The sequence below is a fragment of the Indicator indicator genome, chromosome 10, assembly GCF_027791375.1.
Source record: "Indicator indicator isolate 239-I01 chromosome 10, UM_Iind_1.1, whole genome shotgun sequence".
Taxonomy (NCBI): domain Eukaryota; kingdom Metazoa; phylum Chordata; class Aves; order Piciformes; family Indicatoridae; genus Indicator; species Indicator indicator.
Window position 1 is genome coordinate 7,277,488 of NC_072019.1, and position 20,998 is coordinate 7,298,485.

Sequence of the window (20,998 nt, forward strand, 5' to 3'; positions counted from 1 at the left end):
ACAATTGAACAGTCATAATTTTATGTTCTGTTAGCATTATCTGAGTAAAATGCCTGGGAGCCTACAGTAAAAACCAAAACAAACAAAAACCCCCAAACCAAACCCAAACAACTCAGACAAGTCTTTACATAAAAAAACCCCAAATAAACAACCAACCAACCAACATTCCTGAGGAAAAACCATGGAAAGCATGTGGAAGGAAATATTTTTCTTTATCGATCCAGGACACTGGATGAGATGCTAATTCACCCATAAATGTTCAATATATGCAAATACATCTGCTGAAAAGCTATCAATGGAATAGATATAATACAAATTAATTATATATATATATGTGTGTGTGTATGCATATGTGTATATATATATTAAAAATTTCTATATTACAAATGATAATAAAATTTTAAAAATTTATATATATAAAAATTAAAACAATAACAACAAAAAACCTGCAAAATGCCAAAACTACAGATCGATCTTCCTAAATAGAATGGCATCTTCCATTAGTCCTCCTTAGGAAATAGTTTATTTTAAGAAAATATCCCTTTTAATTAATTCAGTTTTCCTCTTGTCAAGCTTCATTTAAGGTTTTTCAAAAGCAATTATGCCTCGTATCTTTTTATAAGGACGTTGGAGTCTACTCAAATTAATCAAAATGAAGATATTGTGCTTTTCAATGAATTTACATTTGGATGTATTAAAATCTTACCAAGAGAAAGCAGGGTTAAAGCTACCTCTAGACTTCATGAGAGGATGAGAAAGCCTGCATATGAAAGCAGTCCCCGATGAATAATGACTTCCTTAAACATATGAGAAGTGCCAATCCAGTAGCATTATTGTAGCTTCCCCAAGTGAACACCATAGGATTCATAGAAAATGAAGAAGGAAAAGATCTTAAACCATCTAATCCAAACTTCTTTCCAGAGATACTTCAGCTGAACTAGAGAACAGGCCATCCATCAGTTGACTGCTATGAAGGGATGTTAGGGGCTGCCCTTCAGATGGAAACTGTTGGGAGTAACTGGATGAAGTGAAAAAACTTCCAGTCCAGTTTATCAGAAGATCATGGGTCTGGCCCAGGGGCAGTGTTTAGCAGGTTGTTGAATGAACAAGGACTGGAAGCCTGTCCAAGAGGAAAGGAAAATGTTTACATAAAAAGCTGGGGCAAGGCAGAAGAAAAACTACTTCTGAAGCAGCAAAACAAGCAGCATGGTGGCAGATGAGCTGGAGAGGTTTTTCAGACTGATTTTGATCCACAAATTACACATAAGGGAAAGAAGCGTCTTAAAAAACTCCTGAGATGACCTATCCTATGTCTGAAAAATGCTGAGATATGGTAAGCAGTTGCTCACTGTTGTTCAGAAGTTTGCATTTATGTAACCTATTTCTGTTAGTGTGTGCATCAGTGAAACTGCATGGATGTTGTGTTAGAAAAGATAAGCAACAAAATTAAAATCCAGTTGGAACAGCAGACTTGATACAGGGCAATTAAGCAATTAAAATAACCTACTCTGACTTCTGGCATTCTACAGAGTATCACAGAGGCTACCCCCTACTTAGAACTCCTCAGAGCACATCTAGAATAGTATTCCATTTTACCCCAGTAAAAAGAGATGTTGATGGACTGGAGTTGAGTGGACAGCCACAAAGATGGTCAGGAATGAGAGCACTTTCCCTCAAGTAGTTTGAGGGAACTGGGCTTGTTCAGCCTGTGGCAGGCTTAGAGGGGGCATATCAGCAGCTCTCCAGTGCTCGCCAGGAGAAGCAGATGGAGCCAGGATCTTCACATGGTGCAATGGCGGGCAAAAGAGAAATTGAGGCAAAGAGGTGCTACCTGAATAAAGACAATCATTTTCACCACGAAGCCAGCTGAGCACAGGTTGCCCAGGGAGGCTATGCAGTCTCCATCCTTGTATATTCTGCAAGGTGAGACTAGATACAGCTCTAAGCAACCTGGTCTGACCTCAAGAACTGCCAATGGTCTGACCTCAAGAACTGCCAATGGTCTGAGCAGAATGTTGGACTAGAGATGTCCTCAGGTCTCTTCCTGCCACCCGATGATCACAGATCATAGTTCATGGCCTTTTAGCATCCCGAAGCATATGAAACGCCTTGCTCTTCAACGCTAAAAGAGGATGCCAAGGATAAAGACCGCGGGCACACCGGGAAGCTTCACCCCCGCTGCTCTACACCCGTGCGCAGCCCTCCCTCCCCCCTGCACTGGCTGCCACAGCCCTCCCAGCGTGCGGGGCGCGCCTGAGGACGGCAGAAGCAGACGGTGCCTCCCGAGGAGCCGGGTCCGATCTCTGCCGGGGCACCGTGCCCGCGGCTCTCAGCCAAGCACAGCCCCTGCCCGCCTCCGCACGGGTGCCTCTCCGCAGGCACCCCCTGAAACTTTCCCCGGCAGCCTGCGCACGCTCCTCGTCCCCGCCGGGGTATAACGTGCTTTCGCTCCCTCCGTGCAGCGGGGACGGGGAGGCGGGCAGTTTACCTCCCTCCTCCCCACCGTCCCCGGCTCGGCCGCCCGCGGAAGCCTCGCTGAAGCTCCCGCATTGCACCGTCGCGTCGTGCCGTGCCCGGGGCTCGGCGCTGCCCACCGCGCCCCGCCGGCGCCGCCGGCCTCGGCTGGCGGTATGAGCGCCGGCGAGGCGAAGGAGTATCTGGCCCGGAGGGAGATCCCGCAGCTTTTCGAGGTAGGCGAGGCGGAGGGAGTGGGAACGTTTTCCGCGCCCGTCGGGGGGATGCTCCGCGTCGGCACCTCTCAGCGAGCAGCGGGCTGAAGGTGGCTAGAAGGACGGAGCTGCCAGAGGCTGTGGCGCGCGTACCTTGCGCGGGGAGTCGGGTCGCGGAAGAGGTAGCCCCCACCCCGGACCCCGGGCCGGGAGCGCTACCAGGAGACCGTGGACTCGGGGCCGCTTGGTGGGAGCTGCCGGCCGCAGAGCTAGCGCGGGAGCCGCTGCCTCCTCCCTGAGTCTCCGCGGACGCGCTGTTAGCTCGGCGGCCGCGCCCCTCCGCGCCTCTGCGACCGCCGCCTCTGGCCTCCCTCCTTCAGCCACCTGGGGAGGCAGCGAACTTGGATGTCCGCAGGGCAAAGGACCCCCCAGGACCTCTTTGCCGAGGAATTCAGGTGGGGGTTATCTTTAAGGATTTGTCCAGATTTTCATCGGTCCGGGTGAAGAAATAACCCACACCTGTTCCGTGAGGTTTTGTTTAGCTTCCTACAAGTTACATGCTGCTAATGGTTGATAATTACTTCTCTGTGCAGTGTGGATTTTTTTTTTTCCCAAATCAGACATCCTGCCATCTATATAAAACACAGACAGATACATATGTGTTTTCCCTGCTTTCTGCTGAAGCCAGACATTTTTTTTATGTATTTGAAAATTACAGGGCACAGACCATGCTAATGTTTTACTAACACATTTAAAAGGTGAATGGTTTCACAAGAGATGCAGACAAAACTGTTTTTCTGTACAGGTTCAAAGCTTTTTTTTTTTTTTTTTGTGTTAAATGGTGAATATCTTCTGCTAAAATTTATGGCTAGTTGCTGTGACCGGTTAAGTAGTATAATATGGCATAGATGCTACCATGGTAGAATTTATGTCCTATTTTATAAATTCAAACCCTGAATTTGAGATACTTTGTTACTAATGCCAACTGGGACTCAGACGTTTATTTGCACAAAAATTAGTGAAATCACAAAGGAACAGAAATCCTCCTGGAAGACATCTATTGTTAAGAGGAGGTTGGATGCAGTTGTCCTCTAGAGAGGTGAGATGATGACTTGTGTATCAGTTTGTCAAGGAAAATCAATTCCCATGCGTCAGAAGACAATCTAGTGTTCCTTCTTCCATTCTCCCATAATGCTCATAGGTAGGATGGGTGCAGAATTAATGCTGTAGGCATGGGTCTTCTAGTGGCTGGGAATTCCGTCAATTACATCTGGAAGCACCTATGAACTTTGAGCTTGGGGTTCAAGATACTTGAGGATTTCTTGTGATTTTTTAAAAATCTTTTTTTCATGATTTGTGCGTAGACTGAAGAGTATAGATAAGATACACATGGGTGCACTGTCTTTAAGGAAAAGATGCATTTTAGTGGTCTAATAAGCTACACAGAATGTGGAACTTTTGGGGCTATCTGGCTTGTGCATTGCCTTGCATGTATTTGCCAGTGGTCGGTTTTGTGTCATTGGCAAATCAAAATCATAGGATTTTGGCAGGCCTCACTCTCGTGCATTGGCTTGAAATGGAGAGGCTGAATATACAAGGAATAAGGAGTTTCTCTATGTAAAATAAAATTTAAAACAAAAGTACCTGTTTTTTCCTGGAATTATAGTGTGTACTTCTGATTGTACCTTGCAGAGTCTGTTGAATGGATTAATGTGTTACAAACCCGATGATCCTATTGAGTATTTGGAAAGCTGTTTGCAGAAAGTGAAAGAGCTTGGAGGACCAGAAAAGGTGAAATGGGACACATTTGTCAGCCCAGAAAAGAAGACCTTGCCTCCACTCAATGGAGGACAAACTAGGAGGTCTTTTTTCAGGAATGGTAATGTGTTAAGTATAAAAATTACTGTATTTCCGCTAGTGAATTATTTTATACTTACTTCTACAGCAGATCATACCTCATTCTGATTTTTCTTAGGCAGGGGACTACTCAAGGATTCTGTTTCCTTGTATTTTGGCATTTGTTTTTCTCCTCCAATAATGGAGAGGAAATTGTGATCATTTTGAAGCCTCATGTTGGATGTTTGCTATGTAAATTTTTCAGCACGTTAGTGGAGATATTTCTTACATGCTGCCTAAAATATTTGCAGAGAGGGATAAAGTTGACTCAGTGCACTTGGCACATGTTTTTAGTTGGTCCTTATGGATGATACGTGCATGGATGACTTCAGTGTAGTTGCACATAGGTTGTTTTTATAGTTTATATTGGAGCTAGATGCTAATTTACTAAATAGAATGCGCATTATAAACTCATAGAGAAAGAGTGTGTTGTAAAATCTAAGCAAATGTCATGCCAATACCTGTAATTATTTTATTTGTAATGCTAACAAAGAGTAATTAGCTCATCTTTCAGTTGCCATAGTTATTCTGTCTTGCCATCCAGCATTTCATTAAACTAATTAGCAAGAATACTATTTGTGTGTACAACATGTATCACCAAAAGAGTTCTGCTTAATAGCACAGGTTATCTGCACATTACAAGGCTTTTCTTCCCAGAGGCCACAGCCAGCTCTAGGTGCTATGGGCAGATTTTCAGAGAAGTTGACATGCTTGTGAAAAAATGCTAAAGGAAGCTGGCTGATTCTGGTTTCAATTTAATAAATCAGCTAAGCAGAGGCAAAGAATATTTAATGCAGCAACAGCAAGCATATTGTAAAATTCAGAGGTATTTGTGCTTATTTATTATACCTACTTAAATCTGTGTACACTGTAGATTTTGAGTTTTCTGTTTATTTCCACAACTCCCAGTTTATCTTACTATTTTACAGTGATGCCTGATAATTCTAACTTCCCATACCGACGGTATGACCGACTCCCTCCGATCCAACAGTTTTCGATAGAAAGTGACACTGACCTCTCTGAAACTGCTGAGCTAATTGAGGAGTATGATGTATTTGACCCTGCAAGACCTCGACCAAAAATTATCCTTGTTATAGGTATGAAGCAGAATAATTTTGACAAGAATTTATCTTTGTTACTTTGCCTTTTTATTTGTACTCAAAACACATCGAATGCCTGTGTGTATTTAAATACAATTTTCCATCTGTGTTGGCAAGTGGTGCAGCCCAATTAGAGTGTATCAGAAAGTGAAATCACACAATTAACCAGGTTGGAAGAGACCTTTGAGATCATCAAGTCCAACCTATCACCCAACACACCCTAATCAACTAAATCATGGCACTAAGTGCTTCATCCAGTTTTATTTTAAACACTTCCAGGCACAGTGACTCCACCAACGACCTGGGCAGCCCATTCCAATGGCCAATCTCTCTTTCTGTGAAGAATTTCTTCCTAACATCCAGGCTAAATCTCCCCTGGTGCAGCCTGAGACTGTGTCCTCTTGTTCTCTCACTGGTTGTCTGGGAGAAGAGACCAACCCCCACCTGGCTACAACCTCCCTTCAGGTAGTTGTAGACAGCAATAAGGTCTCCCCCGAGCCTCCTCTTCTCCAGGCTAAACAACCCCAGCTCCCTCAGCTGCTCCTCATAGGGCTAGCACTCCAGACCCCTCACCAGCCTTGTTGTCCTTCTCTGGACATGTTCGAGCAACTTAACATCCCAATCGTAACATTTTTAGGGGTCACAGTGAACACCTGTGGTCATGCTCTATAGACTGGATGCCTCTTAGCAGCTGGAAAGCTCACAGTTTGCTAATGCAGCACATCTACATCTAAAACAAACCTACCTCATGCATTTCAAGATAGCTCCACAGTGCTCTTCAAAACATGCTCCCCGTCTGAACTGAAACACTATTGTAGATGTACTCAAAGCTGCTCACAGAAAAGGATATTTAAAAATATTGGATAAGCCAGCTCAAAAAAAGTCATATGGAACATTTGTCTTCTCTGTTTAGAACCTTGAAAACTGACCAGTATGTCCAGCTGTGAGTGTACATGGTCATGAGTCCACTGATAAATTAATCCCTAGGTGTATTTTTCAGTCCCATGCCAGCTACAGGGAGAGTCAGAGATCAGTTAGCATTAGTTAGTTGAGCTCTCTCCCCAGGTTCATGTGTGTGCCCTTTCTAAGCAGCTCATACCTTCCAGCCTCAAGCTAGCATACTGTTTATTAAGAGGTATCTGCAGCTTTGGTCTAAGTCAACATCTTACTCTGCTTCTGAATTTTAAGTTCTTTGCGTTATTTCCCTTGCCATCTGGGGTAGTTGTCCTTTGAAGTTTTACTGCCAGGCCTAATTCTCTGATTCTCTGGACTATTTAAACAGTTAAAGCAAAGGTGCCAGGTAATGGAGAATCATGTTTGGTCTGAAAATCCTTACTCATTAAAAAGCGAGAGGTTGCAGAGAATAGTATGTAGTATGGTGAAAGAGTATAGAAGTGTCTTTGCATTATTGAGCAGGGTCTCTAAGAACGGTATGTCCTCTAGGCTCTGCATCCAGCAGTCCTCAGAAATGTGATGCTGGAATACACTGAAAACAGAAAATCAGGCATTTTTCTAGATGTTTGTACTATACCAAAATAATTGCATAGGCATTTGAGTTTTCTTAATCTATTGTTTTGGAATTACAGATCTCAACATGGCGAATCTCTCCATGCATCGTTGAACTACAAAGCTTGCATGAGATGGAGAAAATAACACATGCCTTCCTTTCATCTTAATTAATTAACTGGCCCTCCTTTTTATAAAGCAGAAAAATTGGCTCTGTTTCAGTGACCACAGAAAGCTCTTAATGCATTGAAATCCATGTACCTCTACTGCAGGAAAGTGATGAATGAAGGGGTAATTTAAGTGAGATAAAGAGAGATTGGCTTTCACCTCTGGAACTGAGTGCAGGGGTATTTGAAGTGAAATCCTTGAATACCAGGCATGTAGTGAACAGACCATGGGTTTTATAGAGCTTTTCTTTCCCTCCATTTATATAGAGAACATTGTAAACATTCCACAAAGGCTATTTCAGTTTTATTTTCCAACTGAGTTTCTCTGAATCTTTTATAGTGTGATCTGAAAGAAACACCACACTGTATGCAGCTTAGCAGCTATCGCCCAATTTTTTACAATGTCAAGAAAATGTCTCCTAAATTCAACTTTCTATTGAGAATGCATAAATACACACACTGGAAAGAAGTAATATAGTGAATAGAAGAGGAAAAAAGATTAAAAAAGAGTGTAATATTAATTTCCAGATTGCATAAAATGCCAGCAAAAAACTTCACTGAGGCAAGATATTTATGTGTAACTGGTGGTAACTAACCATACTGCCTAGCTCACGTGGTACCAGTCCCATTCGTTACTGGAGACCAAAATGAATAAAAGCTAAAGACCTGTCATTCAGCCTCACATTTTTAAGTGAATTTTTCTTTAATAATGGATTAATCCAAGATCTTTTTAATGCCTCCATAAAGGTTTTTACAACTTCTTTGCTTTATGAAATCTATTATACTTATAATGAACCAGGTAGCTCCGAGGCAAAAAGAGAATTCCACAGATAAAGGTGGAGGTTTTGTTCTGTTTCTGTATTTGCAGAAAAGTCTGCTGGTGACATGTAAAGCTATAAAGCTGCAAAGTGGCTGTGTGACTAGACTTTAGAAAAAATCATGTGGAACCAGCCAGGATGGCACACCTCTAAATCACCACAAAATTAAGTTTCTAAGCCATTATAATACTAGGAAACTAGATGGTGTTTTAAAAATGTGCTTCCTAATGTATTTTGACAAACACATTTTTATGTTGAAACCACCTGAATACAAAGATCTTAAAAAACTAATTACCTGGTGTCATTGGCCCCATAGTTTAGTATGGTTTTAAACTATACTTAATTAGAAATATTAGTTAACATTAAGAGAATACATCTTCCTTTTATAATTAAAGTTTAAAGGGTAGATGAAAGAAAGCAGGCAGCTGGCCCGTTGATTTGTTAAATCCAGTCCACAGATGGATTTTGAAATCCTAATTCTTTTCACAAGTATTATTATTATTACATGAATTTATTTTGGATTTAAACCAATATAAGCTAAAATGAAATTTTAAACTTCTATTGACAAAATCAGATTTTAAAAACTGCTTTAGTAAAACTTCTGGGGCATACAAATCTTCTCTTGAAACCGGTTAACAAAGACAATTTTAGATGTAACAACTGTTCCCTAGTCTAGACATCTTCTAAGAAATATGTAAAATAGTCACGTGCCTCTTGATACATGAAAAGAATAAAAACAAAAAGTGATTTGATTTTCCTTTGTTGTGAACAATTGCTAGTATGATTTATCAGAGAGTCAAGAATGGTTCTTCTCTTTAATGGCAAAGCAAAGCTTGGACTAAGAGGAATGTAAAGTCTATCTATATGATTTTTAGAAGGTTTTTTTCCCCACTTCTTTTATAGTTTTACAGAGACTGGTGATTTTTCAAGTAACAGTTCTGTTTTCTCTGGCTTCTTTTGTATCTCTGCTGGAATGCAGATACCATTTTTCTTGTCAAATTTTCTGTTCCTAATTTTCTACACTACCTTTGTATGTTCTGTATCCTTATTGCTTGTGGGATGCAGCACAGTCTGTTTGAAATTTGTCTTGAATCTCCAAGGCAGAAAACCTGAATTTCCTTCCTTGGAAATTTTATATCTGCAGGAATTAATCACAATATTCGCTCCAGTATGTTTTATAAACCCTTTGGTCTGAAGCAAGTCACAATCTACCACCACTTTTTTTCCAGTAGCAATGATTATTGCCAGTAAGTACAGCCACATAAATTTATATTAATATACACATATGTATATAAACATAAATAAGATACAGTTATGTGTTGTGCTCATTAGTTTGCAGTATGTGGCTTTATATATAGAGAAGGTGCTTATGGAAATTTACAGAGTGAATAAACATTGCAGTTATGAGTAATAATTTATTAATTCACCTTGCAAAATCTGTCCTATACAAACAGGCAGCAGTCATTGAACAACTAGCTGCATTTTTGGTGCTGTTGTTTTCATCTGCATAAGAAAAAAAAAAAAGGGCACTGGGAATCAGTTACTCCTAACCTACTGTCATTCCAGATTACCAATAGCCTGTAACAAACTGTATCCTACGTGGAATTACCTTGTTTGAACGTTTGTATCAGATACATTTTTGACCCGGGAGTGAAACACAATGTAAGGTTTGATGCAATGCATTTGTCATGGGGAATGCTGAGCAGCCATCAAAGGGAGCAGAGAGCCAAAGCAAGACTGTGTTGTAGCCAGTTTAGTGGAGGAGATGACTCCTGGTACATCGGATGCTGTGTATCTACCAAAGGGAAACATCCTTTATTCTAACAAAGAGGATAGCTAAACTCTCTATCAAAGAAAGTGTTCCAGCTGAAAAAACTAAGCCCATCTAGGTCACCTAGGAGAACTGCAGTGGATAACCTAATATAATCTGCTCAGAGAAGAGAGAAAGCTTGTTCCTTTTTAGGAGAGAAATAGCAAGTGAACTGAATGAGGAGAAAATGTTATTCATTTATAACCTTACTGTATAGAGATAAGATATAGCTTTTCATTTATTTCTTGTGTGTTTTATGAACATCTGTAGCTCTTTTGACAAGTCAGGTGTTAGGGAGAAATGCTTTTATTTGCATTTTCATTAACCTGGCTTGATTTAAGCTTCAAGCTAAAGGGGTAATGATAAAACTTTTTTTTTTTTTTTTTACTTTTTTTCTTTTTCCCCCAAAGGTGTAATTAAATTGTGGGCAGGATATGGGAACGCCTTAATAATATGCAAATTTCCCTCTGCATTATCTTCAGGTGGGTCCCAATCTGAGTTGCAAAGGCCTTTTGGAGAGTTACCATCACAGCATCAGGGGTACAGAATAGTTCCCTAGTGACTACTGGTGACATTGAAAACACTAACTTGTAATATTGGGGTGCAGGTTTGAACCTTGATACACAGAGAGTGTAAGCAAATATTGTAAAGCTTATCCTACAGTCAGATCTGTATTAATTGCGTAAAATGCCTAAAAGCTGTTTGATGAGGAAATAATGCTGGTAATACGGAAAGGGTTATATGATTACTAACAAGAAGTTCATTGTATTGGTACTTACTTTCAGTGTGTTGCAGTATTTTTTAAAGTTTATAGAAAATGTGTATTTAATTTTTAATAAATCTTAAGTCTATCTGTTGAAATAAAATGCAATATTCTCACACACAGTTCCTCAATACTCTATAGCTGCTTAGCTTCAGAAAGAATATAAAAACGTTTTTTGTTGCTTGTTTGTTGTTTGGGTTGTGGTTGTTTTGTTTGGTTTTGTTTTGCTTTTGTATGCTATTCAGTAACATACGCTTTTCTGTATACAAACACAGAATTTTTTATCAAAAGCAGTTCCCTGTTTTTACATAGGAGAGTCCAGTTTCTCTGTTCTTCACACCATAATGTTTCTTTTGGGTTCAGACATAGTTTGATTTTTTTTTTTTTTTTAAACGTATGTTCTTGCTTCTGCTGCCCAGATGACCTTCACATCAGCATTCCCTGCTCTGTAATGTAGCTGATTTTGATACCTATTCTGCCTGTGACAGATTCAGAGGTCTCTTTATTCTTCAAGTTGTCTAGCAAGCTGAACCCAAGAAATTGCTTCTCTATCAGATGTTTCAAGCATCAGTATCAAAAGTATGTGTGATTCAATAAAAGTCCTTGTACCAAATCACTATGGAAACATCTCAGCTGATTATTCAATATTCTTCTGTATTTTAAAATTAGAAAACCTCAGAAACTCATGAAAGCATATTTAGGAGCAGATTTTATTAGTTCTATTCCATGACTAGTCCCCTGATTTAATTGGCTTATTTAACCAAGTATGATTCTTTCTGACATGAATATGCTTCAGACTGTCTGGCTCTGTCTTTGGATTCACAGAGTTGAAGAGATTGCTTCTTTAGTCTGTTCTTCTACTACAAATCAAGAAAAAGTCCTTACCAGGAACAAGCCTAAAAGAGTGTGTTTGGTTTTAATTCACAAGTAGATTTGTATTCTTTTTTTTTTTTACTTCAATTTACAACTGTTAGCTCCGTAGATGGTAGATGAGACCCATTTCTAATAGCTAGTAACAAGCCGTGAAACTGCAGGATTTGCTCTAGTAATGGCTGAAAGATTGGTGCCAATGGCAAAGTCTAACATGTGGGGATGAAACATTAATTGAACGTTTTGCTTATAATTAACAATAGGTGGCCCGGGAAGCGGTAAAGGAACACAGAGTCTGAAAATAGCAGAACGTTACGGATTTAACTACATATCAGTTGGTGAATTGTTAAGGAAGAAGATCCACAGCACAAGCAGCAACAGAAAATGGAGTCTAATTGCCAAAATAATTACTACTGGAGAACTGGCCCCTCAGGTAAAGTGTATCCTGTGTTAATGTTTACTTTCGAAGGAGTCATACGTGCTGTATTAACATGCACTATCAGGAAAACCTCCTTTACGACACTGAATGAATAACTTCTTTTCTTTGTGAAAGGAAACAACTATAACTGAGATAAAGCAGAGATTAATGCAGATCCCCGATGAAGAGGGTATAGTGATTGATGGATTTCCCAGAGATGTTGCCCAGGCAATCTCCTTTGAGGACCAAGTAAGAGATTGTTTTTTATTCTTAAAATAACTTACATATCTCTAGAACAGTTAAGCTTCTTGAAATTATCGATCGGATTCCAAGAGAGACTAGATGTTATTTCTGACTGAGCATTGCTCTTTAAACTTTTGCAAGTGCATAATTACAGGTTGACAAAAGCTTTTCGCTTTGGTTTACATTATATGATCTTATGTCTGAAGACAGAGTGTTTTGTAAAAAGACTATGTGGTAATATAGCAAATAACCCAAACCTCTTGTCTCAGTAGTGAAAATCCTTGCAAGATGAAGGAGACCACATCAAATCTAAAAATGAATACTTTTTTGTATCGCAGTGATTTATAAAGGGAGAATTATATTTCCATATCTATTTGTACGATTCAATCTACATTAAGAGAAATAGGTTTGAATCAATGCATATCTTCACAGCGCTTTTAATCTCAAGTTTGTTACAGTATGTTGAAAAGACTGCAATAAAATAAGGGTCCAAATTGTCCCTGTTTTACAAGTTTTTGTTATTCAGATATTACTCAGGTTTTTAAAAAAAGAAATTTAAGTAATGTTGGTTATTCTAAACTACAATTCTAAGTTTTAGTCAGCTAAAACTCTATTCCTGAGTTCTCTGCACATGTTGTTTCCATGTGGGTATTTTAAACAAATCTAAAAATAGTTAAAATCATTGGAAAAACAAACAGCTTATGTCATTTTCTGATCAAGTGATGTTAACATAACAGTTACGGTCACAAGTAAAGGTTGCAGTTTCAGTGCTGAATTTTTAGCGCACCCGTCATGCAGAGTCCTTTATGATTGCTGGTGCACTACCATCTCTGTACTTTGAATTCTAAATGACATTGCCAAGACAGAAGTAACAAAAGAAAGCAGTTAATGAGACATTTCATTAGTGTGCTTCTGTAAGGTATTATTCTGGGCAAAACCTAGAAGATTGAATTGAGGAAATTAAAGGAAACAGACAAAATAGTTATTACAGAAAACCTCCAATGACTGCCAGCTCTATCTCCTTATAATTAACAGAATAGAAAATTGATTATTTTATAAATGATACAGCAGAGATTTAGGCTTAATGGTCATTTCCTTGACTCACTATTTTTGTCCAGTGTGGTTGTATGACTTGGTGCGTTTCTTGGTGCTGTAATTTTGTGTCTGATGAAAGAGTGGGGGGATGTGAAACTGGAAGAACTGACAGGAGTTAAGTGCTTTGAGTTATCCTGGGGTCAGGTTCTCCTTGTACAAAAAAAAAACCAAACAGTTAAACAGCACTGGAACACTCCTCATTGGGCCCATTAGTGTAATACCACTAAGGGAAGTCCAAGAGGTGACAGGAAAAGCTCGGGCAGTACTCTGCTGTAGAAGGGGAAAAATACGGACATTGTGTTTCATGCATATTTGGACCCTCACTTTGTACCATTCTAGCATGATTTTATAGCATTTCCTCATCTAACTTGAAACATTCCCCTCTGCCATCCTGGTCAGCTCTTGTTAACTATAGAAATCTACATGGAAAAAAGATTGAGAGAATGACAGATGATAGAAATCGTAACTTTTTCTCTTTTTTAGTGTGTGCTGTAGATTGGTCTTTTTTATTTTAGAAGAAACAGAGAATGGATTTAGTTATTTTAGACCTGAGTATATTCTCAGAGAGTTCCTTCATTTCATGCCTAATGGAGTCTGCTAAATCATACTCTTCAAGGCCTAATTCTGCCTGAAAGGTAGATCAAAAAAATCCTGTAGCTCTTAATATAAGGCCACCTTTCAGCCTATCATAAATATGGGAAAGGAAGGAATCATAAAGCTTTTATAGGAGCATATGAAAAAAAATCTGGTCTTTTTAGTCTCCCCGTTTTTCATTGTTCTTTGCAGCTGACCTTTTGTACGAGCACCAGTACAGGTTAGGGGTTGACCTGCTGGAAATTGGCTCAGTGGAGAAGGACCTGGGAGTCCTGGTGGACAAGTTAACCCTGAACCGGCAGTGTGCTCTTGTGGTCAAGAAGGCCAATGCTATCCTGGGAAGCATTAAGAACAGTGTGACCAGCAGGTTGTGGGAGGTTCTCCTCCCCCTCCATTCTGCCCTAGTGAAGCCACATCTGGAGTACTGTGTCCAGTTCTGTGCTCCCTAGTTTGGGAGAGACAAGGAACTACTGGAGAGATTCCAGTGGAGGGCTACAAAAATGACTAGGGAACTGGAGCATTTCTCTTACAAGGAGAGACTGAGAGACCTGGGGCTGTTCAGCCTGGAGAAGAGAAGATTGAGAAGAGACCTTATCAATGCTTATCAATATTGAAAGGGACAGGGGTCAAGAGGATGGGGTCACAGTCTTGTCAGTGCTGCCCAGTGGTAGGACAAGGGGCAATGGATACAAACTGGAACACAGAAAGTTCCACCTAAATATAAGGAGAAGCTTCTTTACTTTGAGGGTGACAGAACACTAAACAGGGTGCCCAGAGAGGTTGTGGAGTCTCCTTCTCTGGAGACTTTAAAAACCCACCTGGATGTGTTCCCATGTTGGACTAGGTGATTTCCAGAGGTCCCTTTCAACCCTTGCCATTTTGTGATTCTGTGAAATAAATGTGCAATGTATATATTTCCACATATATCTGTTTAATCCAGTGGGTTACATTCAGTGTTATTTTGGATTTATATTTTAAAGAAATAAAATGTGCTTGTTGTTTCTTGAAATTTCTCTGTTCAGTCAGACGTAATGCTAGCTGCAGACATAAATAAGAAGGTCTTGTGGTGAGGGACTGTTGGCAGATGTGATACCCATCATCCTTCACAGGATGAGGCTGACTAATCCAAGACATGTCCTGTTATTTACATTAAACATGCTAATATTTTTAAGGCACTCAGAGATTGCTCAATGGGAAGTGCGGGTGAGTTGTGGAGAATTCAGTAATTAACTGTTGTGATAATTTGTGTAGGTCTGCAATTAAAGATGCTGCGGGTGTTTCCCACAGCCTAGAAATGTTTTCTAGCAATGTGTAGAAGCACACAGCAGAATTGCTCTCATTAGCCAAAAGTGACATGATGAAAAATAATTTGTTGACATTTCAGCAAAGTTTTGATTAAGTATTAAGACACTTCATAATTAGAAGATCTGTTAAATACTGGAACACCCTTCTGAAGAAAATGGTGAGATACTACAAAATGCAAATAGTCAAATCACATTATTCTGCCATAAATATGCCTTATTCTTACAAAGACATCCCCTGTTGAACACTGAGATCTGTTAGTAAAAATGTCTGAACAAGAACTTGTTCTTAGTTATCACTAATTTTGTCATGGGTGTACACTTTTACAGTCTCTTGAGGACCATTGCATTGCAAACAGAAGAAAAGGTTGTATGACACAAGCCATTTTAAAGGTTATGTTTAGGAGAGCTGCCAAAAGATGCATGGAGTAGGAGTTAGTATTTATGTACCTGTTTTCCCTCATTCATGATCCCTTCATAGCTATTAATCATTTTGATTACAAGGGTTCCAAAATGCAGTCGTGTGCCTTCAAACAGTGACCGTATACGTTATTATTTGTTCACAAAGCAGTTAGAACACTTCTGGATTTTATGATGTAAATTAAAATAGTGATGTTGAGTTTGTGTACAGGTAAATAGAATATGCTTCTCAGTTCTTTCAGCCCTGTAGGTTATAGAGTAGATGCCAGTGGGAGGAAAGAACAGCAGGGACAAGAGTGACTCTTCATTTATCCTTCGTCATTTGAGTATGTTGGGATGCATATTCATCTGTAATCCCATGGAAGCCTGAAGTAAACAATGAAGCATTCATTTTTTTTAAATGTCACTTTCCACTGTATAGCCTTTCTACTTTGCCCTTCTTAATAGAGAAAGAAACAAACTCCAAGAATGTGTGTAATAATGACAAAAATTAATGGGGGGAGGGGGAGAGAGTGTGAAGGACAAGTTATTAAACTGAGTGGAAAAAGAGATGAGTAATACAAGATATTGAGAGAGCAGGTAAGGCTGGGACAGAAACTGAACAAATGTGAGGAAAATAGGAGCTCTAAAAACAGCCTACAAAAACCTAGCAGCATTGTAGTTCAAGAAAGCATTTCTGGTCATTATTGATCATAAGAAATCGATATTGCTTTTTCACTCTCTTTGTGAGGCACAATGCAGGGGTCAAGAAAGTATCTGGACCCAATGTCACATACAGGGCCTGGAGGTGATAAATTGAACTAGGTGTGAGCTTTTCACAATGCCCAGGGAAAAGTGGACAAGGAAAAAGCCTGTATGGTTTCTGGTCTAAGCCAAGTCATCTCCCCTTTCTCCAGCACACACTGTGGACAGTAAGTGATGAATAACTGAAAAGCAAGGTGCAAAGGGTGTGAAATCTATCTTGCCCCAAACACGAAGACTATAGTTCCCTAAATGCTATTTACTGAACCTTTTCATGTATATTAGTATATGGCTTTCACCAGTAAGAATTGTGCTGAGTTTTTGTAAAAGTAAATTAATTTATACTGGAAGTAGTTCACCATATTATTAGCAGAAAAAGAAAACATCAGCTAAGATGCCTTGTTTCTCTGGCAAGCACATATAAAATCTGTGTTGTTTGCAGACATCTTTATTTATGCTAAAATAATTCCTTCAGTTTTATGGCTGACATAGTTGTAACTGAGACCTGACACTGTTTGAGCTTTCATGATCTCTTCACTTTGTGAAAATTAAAAAAAAAAAAATCAAATGGATATATGTATGTCTGAGCTCTAGTTACAGTACCTGCATAATGTTCTAGTATAGAAATATACAATGATAATGAATTCTTGTTGAACTTTGCTTGTAATTGCTTTTGGTACTACCAGCACATTTTTATGCCCTTGACTAATCCAGAAGCTGAGCTTCTATTTTTAGTGAAAAAGCCAAAGCAAACCGACTTATGCTAACATACCCAAACATAGGTATAACTAAAAGATGATGATTTCTCCCTTATTATGTTGCCAGACTCTTGTGTGGACAGTAAGTTCTCAACATGTTGCTAGGCAAGAATTGTAAGAAAACACATTGAATCTCAGTGACTAAAGTGCCTAAGATGAAGAAAGCTCTGTACCATTTACAGCACTCACAGTATTTCTCTTTCTGATTAGATCTGGAAACCAGAAGTAACAAACACTGTTTCTAATCAATAATGTCAGTCTGTATGAGTGGATTAAAATACACTTCATACATCTGAGGAATTTTACATTTTAATTAAAGATTTTTTTTTCCTGTCTGTTTTACTGAGTTTTGTTAATATCACTATTCCTATCATCTTACTTTTCAGTGGGGAAGAAGTCTTTAATACGACTTTAGTGATGTTTTCAGATTTTTAGCCATGCTAGCCAGCAACTGCCATTCAGATCACTTACTTGCACCAGCTTAATTTCTTAATGGTCAGCTACTCATTGCAGACTCCTTGCAGACTCCTTGCAGCCTGTGAGAACTGCAGTTTTCTCTGAGTTTTCTTTGAACTTCTTATCTGAGTTGAAATCAGGCCTGCATTTTTCTCTTTGGAAACTGAGTACGTGACATCCAATTTGTCTCATTGGAAGTCTTAGATTGTTTGCCGAATCCTGACTGTCCAATTACTTAATTCCTGAAAGGACTCCTTGGAGCCTTCTCTCCTCCAGGCTGACCAACCTTATTTGCAAGATGAAAATGGCCCTGAGGTCATGTGACCATGAGAATCTATGCCCTCACTTTTAAAACAAAGTTCCAAGCAATCATGGTTGTGGAGAAAAAAAAAACAAAACAACACATGAATTTTAATGCCTTAAAGGCAAATAGAATGTCCAGCTCATATATCTGTATTAATTTGTGATAATTTTGAAGTCTTACTGCACAGCAGAGCAGATTTATTACTGATTTATTAGCCTTTCAGTTTGATCCTAGGCATAAAGCTATCCTAAACCACAAATTTCTTAAGGTATCCATGATCTACTGAGTGCAAACAGTATAAAGGTATTTAGATTCCAAGCACACATTTGAAAATGCCAAGGAGAAAATTGTTTATTTACCATTAACCTGTCAGCTTGAAATTCAGCAAGTCATCCATACCATCAGCATGGTCAAGCATGCTAAATATCTTTCTCTCCAGTAACAGCTGTGATGAAATGCCTTTGACTGGTGTATAGAACTTAAATGATTCATGAAGAAAAAACTGCATTTTGACTTTCTCTGCTATCTCTCACATGGCAACAAGTTTTTACTCTTCCCAGGAGAAATAATTTCTCACTTCAATATTTTCAAGTTAATTTCAAGTACTGCTTTGGTTTATTTGTTGGGTTTTTTTCCACTTCCAGTCATTCATGCATAACTTTCCTTCTGATTTCAGTAATTCCTTTGCTAACATTAACCTTATTTATTTCAATAAAGTAAGTACTGATGAAGTTTGCCTAAAATTATTAATTTAAGCAAACTTAAAAAAATAAATTCTATTTAACACAATTTAATTAATTTTAAGTTTTGTAATAGTGAAATGAAATGTGGAAAAGGTATTAATATATAATTAATAAATAAATAGTCATTAATGTATGTACATTGATTCCTTGATAAGAGAGAAAGACTATTTTTGTAGAAATTCTCTTTAAAATATTTTTGTGTTACATGAACTGAGTGACGAGATTGCATTTGAAGAAATAAAAGCTTAATTTAAATAACAGAGGCAGTAGATTTTATCTGATTCTTTGTTTAAAATGTCTTTAAGAATGTTCATAAATGCACTACACCTACAATGAATAACTGCTTCATCTTGGCTGCCGTTAGGACTAGCTTTTTTTAACTCCTAAACATATTCCTTATGAAAACTGTTATGGGAAAGAATTGTGCTAAAGTAGAACAAACTATAGCTGGCACAATATAGGATGCTGGGGAAAACTGACTTACCCTCTCACAGCCTTGCAAGCTAAGGACACCAATACTGTTCCTCCAATTCTGATACTTAAACCACCAAGCAGAAATTATGCCTGCAGTCCCCTCAAAGTCTGACAGAGGTGTTTGTGTCCCACTGACATATGGCTTTTTCATATGACATATGCAATGAGCTTTGCAGAGAAAACCTGCTCTTTCAGGGGCCAGGAGTGTGGGCTCCAGAACAACTAGAAAAATCAATGTAACCTTTCTGTGAATCTTCTGAAAGGGAAAGGATCTGTTCTTTGAAGTAGGTTTTTGGTCTGGTAAAGCTATTTTTTCTGTATCACAATCTTATGTGTTTTCTTTTACTCCTTCCTCGACCTCTATCTCCCTTTTCCCAAATCTCTGTGTCACAGTATCAGAGTATCACAGTACATTAGAGGTTGGAAGGGACCTCCAGAGATCGAGTCCAACCCCTGCCAAAGCAGGATCACTTAGGGTACTCCACACAGGAGTTCATCCAGGTGGGTTTTGAAAGTCTCCAGAGAAGGAGACTCCACAACCTCTCTGGGCAGCCTGTTCCAGTGCTCTGTCACCCTCACTGTAAAGAAGTTTCTCCTCATGCTGAGGTGAAATTTGTGTTCAAGCTTGAACCTGTCATTTTTTGTCTTATTATTGAGCACCACTGAAAAGAGATTGTCCCCCTCCACTTGACGCCCACCCCTCAGGTATTGATAGACATTGATGAGATGCCCTCTCAGTCTTCTCTTCTCAGTTCCTGGCTGAGAAGGCTCAGTCCCCTACTGGATGTATGCACCCAGTCATCTGTATGTGGAATGGTAGGACTAGCACATCAGCAGTCTGCATTGTTCTGGTTCATCTCATTCGTTCTCCTGGGTCTTGTCAGTTTTACAGTGCATTCTTAAAGTCAAGCCTGATCAGAAAGCCTTTAGAATGGTCTTATCATTGTCTTCTGCCCTGGAAGCTCTTCGCTGCTAGACAAACTAGGTAAAGAAGAGCTCATCTATTGCTGGTCCTTAACCATCAGAAGAGGACCTGATATTCTGAATTCAGAGTGGATGGAAGTGCCTGCTGATCAGTTCTGAACCTTACATCTTTCTTTGTAGCATTAGCATTAGTGTTCATACAGACAGAGATTCCTGTCAGCTGGCTGCCCTAGACAAGTGAAGATCTGAATCAGTTCTTAAAGATACCTACCTGTCAGTCAACGATTAGGGGGCCTAATTATGTACTCTGGGCAATTTGCTGGAAGCTTATTTCTTGGGCAGTGTAAATACAGTTCAAAACTAGTCACCAGGAAAATTTCCATCAGCAAGAGTCATTCTTTGACAACATGATTTTGCAAGAAAAAAAATCTATGCAAATAGTCTAGTAACCCAGAAGAGATGGAAATATAAAAGGAAAATCAGTAGTTACAAGGGAGAACACCCATACAATGTACATAAACTAACCTGTTAGTAACCTTTACCAATTAGAATAAAATGCACTGTTAAATTAATGACAATTGTTCATGAGCTGTCAGTTAAGTTTTCTCAGGAGTATCTAGTAGAACATACCAGGAATTATGAAACAGAGAATTTTCATCTTTTGCCTAATGAGGAATAATGAGAGAGTGTAATTGTCTAATTTCTAGCAAACAAGCACACTACTCTCACTAACAAGAGGAGATGCAGAAAATATTCCCTGAGATAAGAGACCATCCTTCCACTTATACTGCTTTACATCAATAACATCACCAACTCGCATAGAATTACCCTCAATTTTCTCCTTCTTCTAGTTTGTGAAGGAGATTCAGACCCAGTGAGAGTAGGATTTACTTAGTAGCAAATGCTATTCTGAAAAATGAGAGGATGT

At 39.1% G+C, this 20,998-nt stretch overlaps 1 protein-coding gene across 1 annotated transcript in view; it reads left to right on the plus strand.

The window, feature by feature from the left end:
• The first annotated feature begins 2,630 nt into the window (after nt 1-2,630).
• AK5 (adenylate kinase 5) overlaps nt 2,631-20,998 on the plus strand; it is a 98,062-nt gene continuing 79,694 nt past the window's right edge. Inside the window, exons 1-5 of the mRNA XM_054384252.1 lie at nt 2,631-2,690; nt 4,362-4,548; nt 5,495-5,662; nt 11,863-12,032; nt 12,153-12,266. Of these exons, the coding sequence (XP_054240227.1) occupies nt 2,631-2,690; nt 4,362-4,548; nt 5,495-5,662; nt 11,863-12,032; nt 12,153-12,266 (699 nt within the window). The remainder of the gene's footprint in view (nt 2,691-4,361; nt 4,549-5,494; nt 5,663-11,862; nt 12,033-12,152; nt 12,267-20,998) is intronic.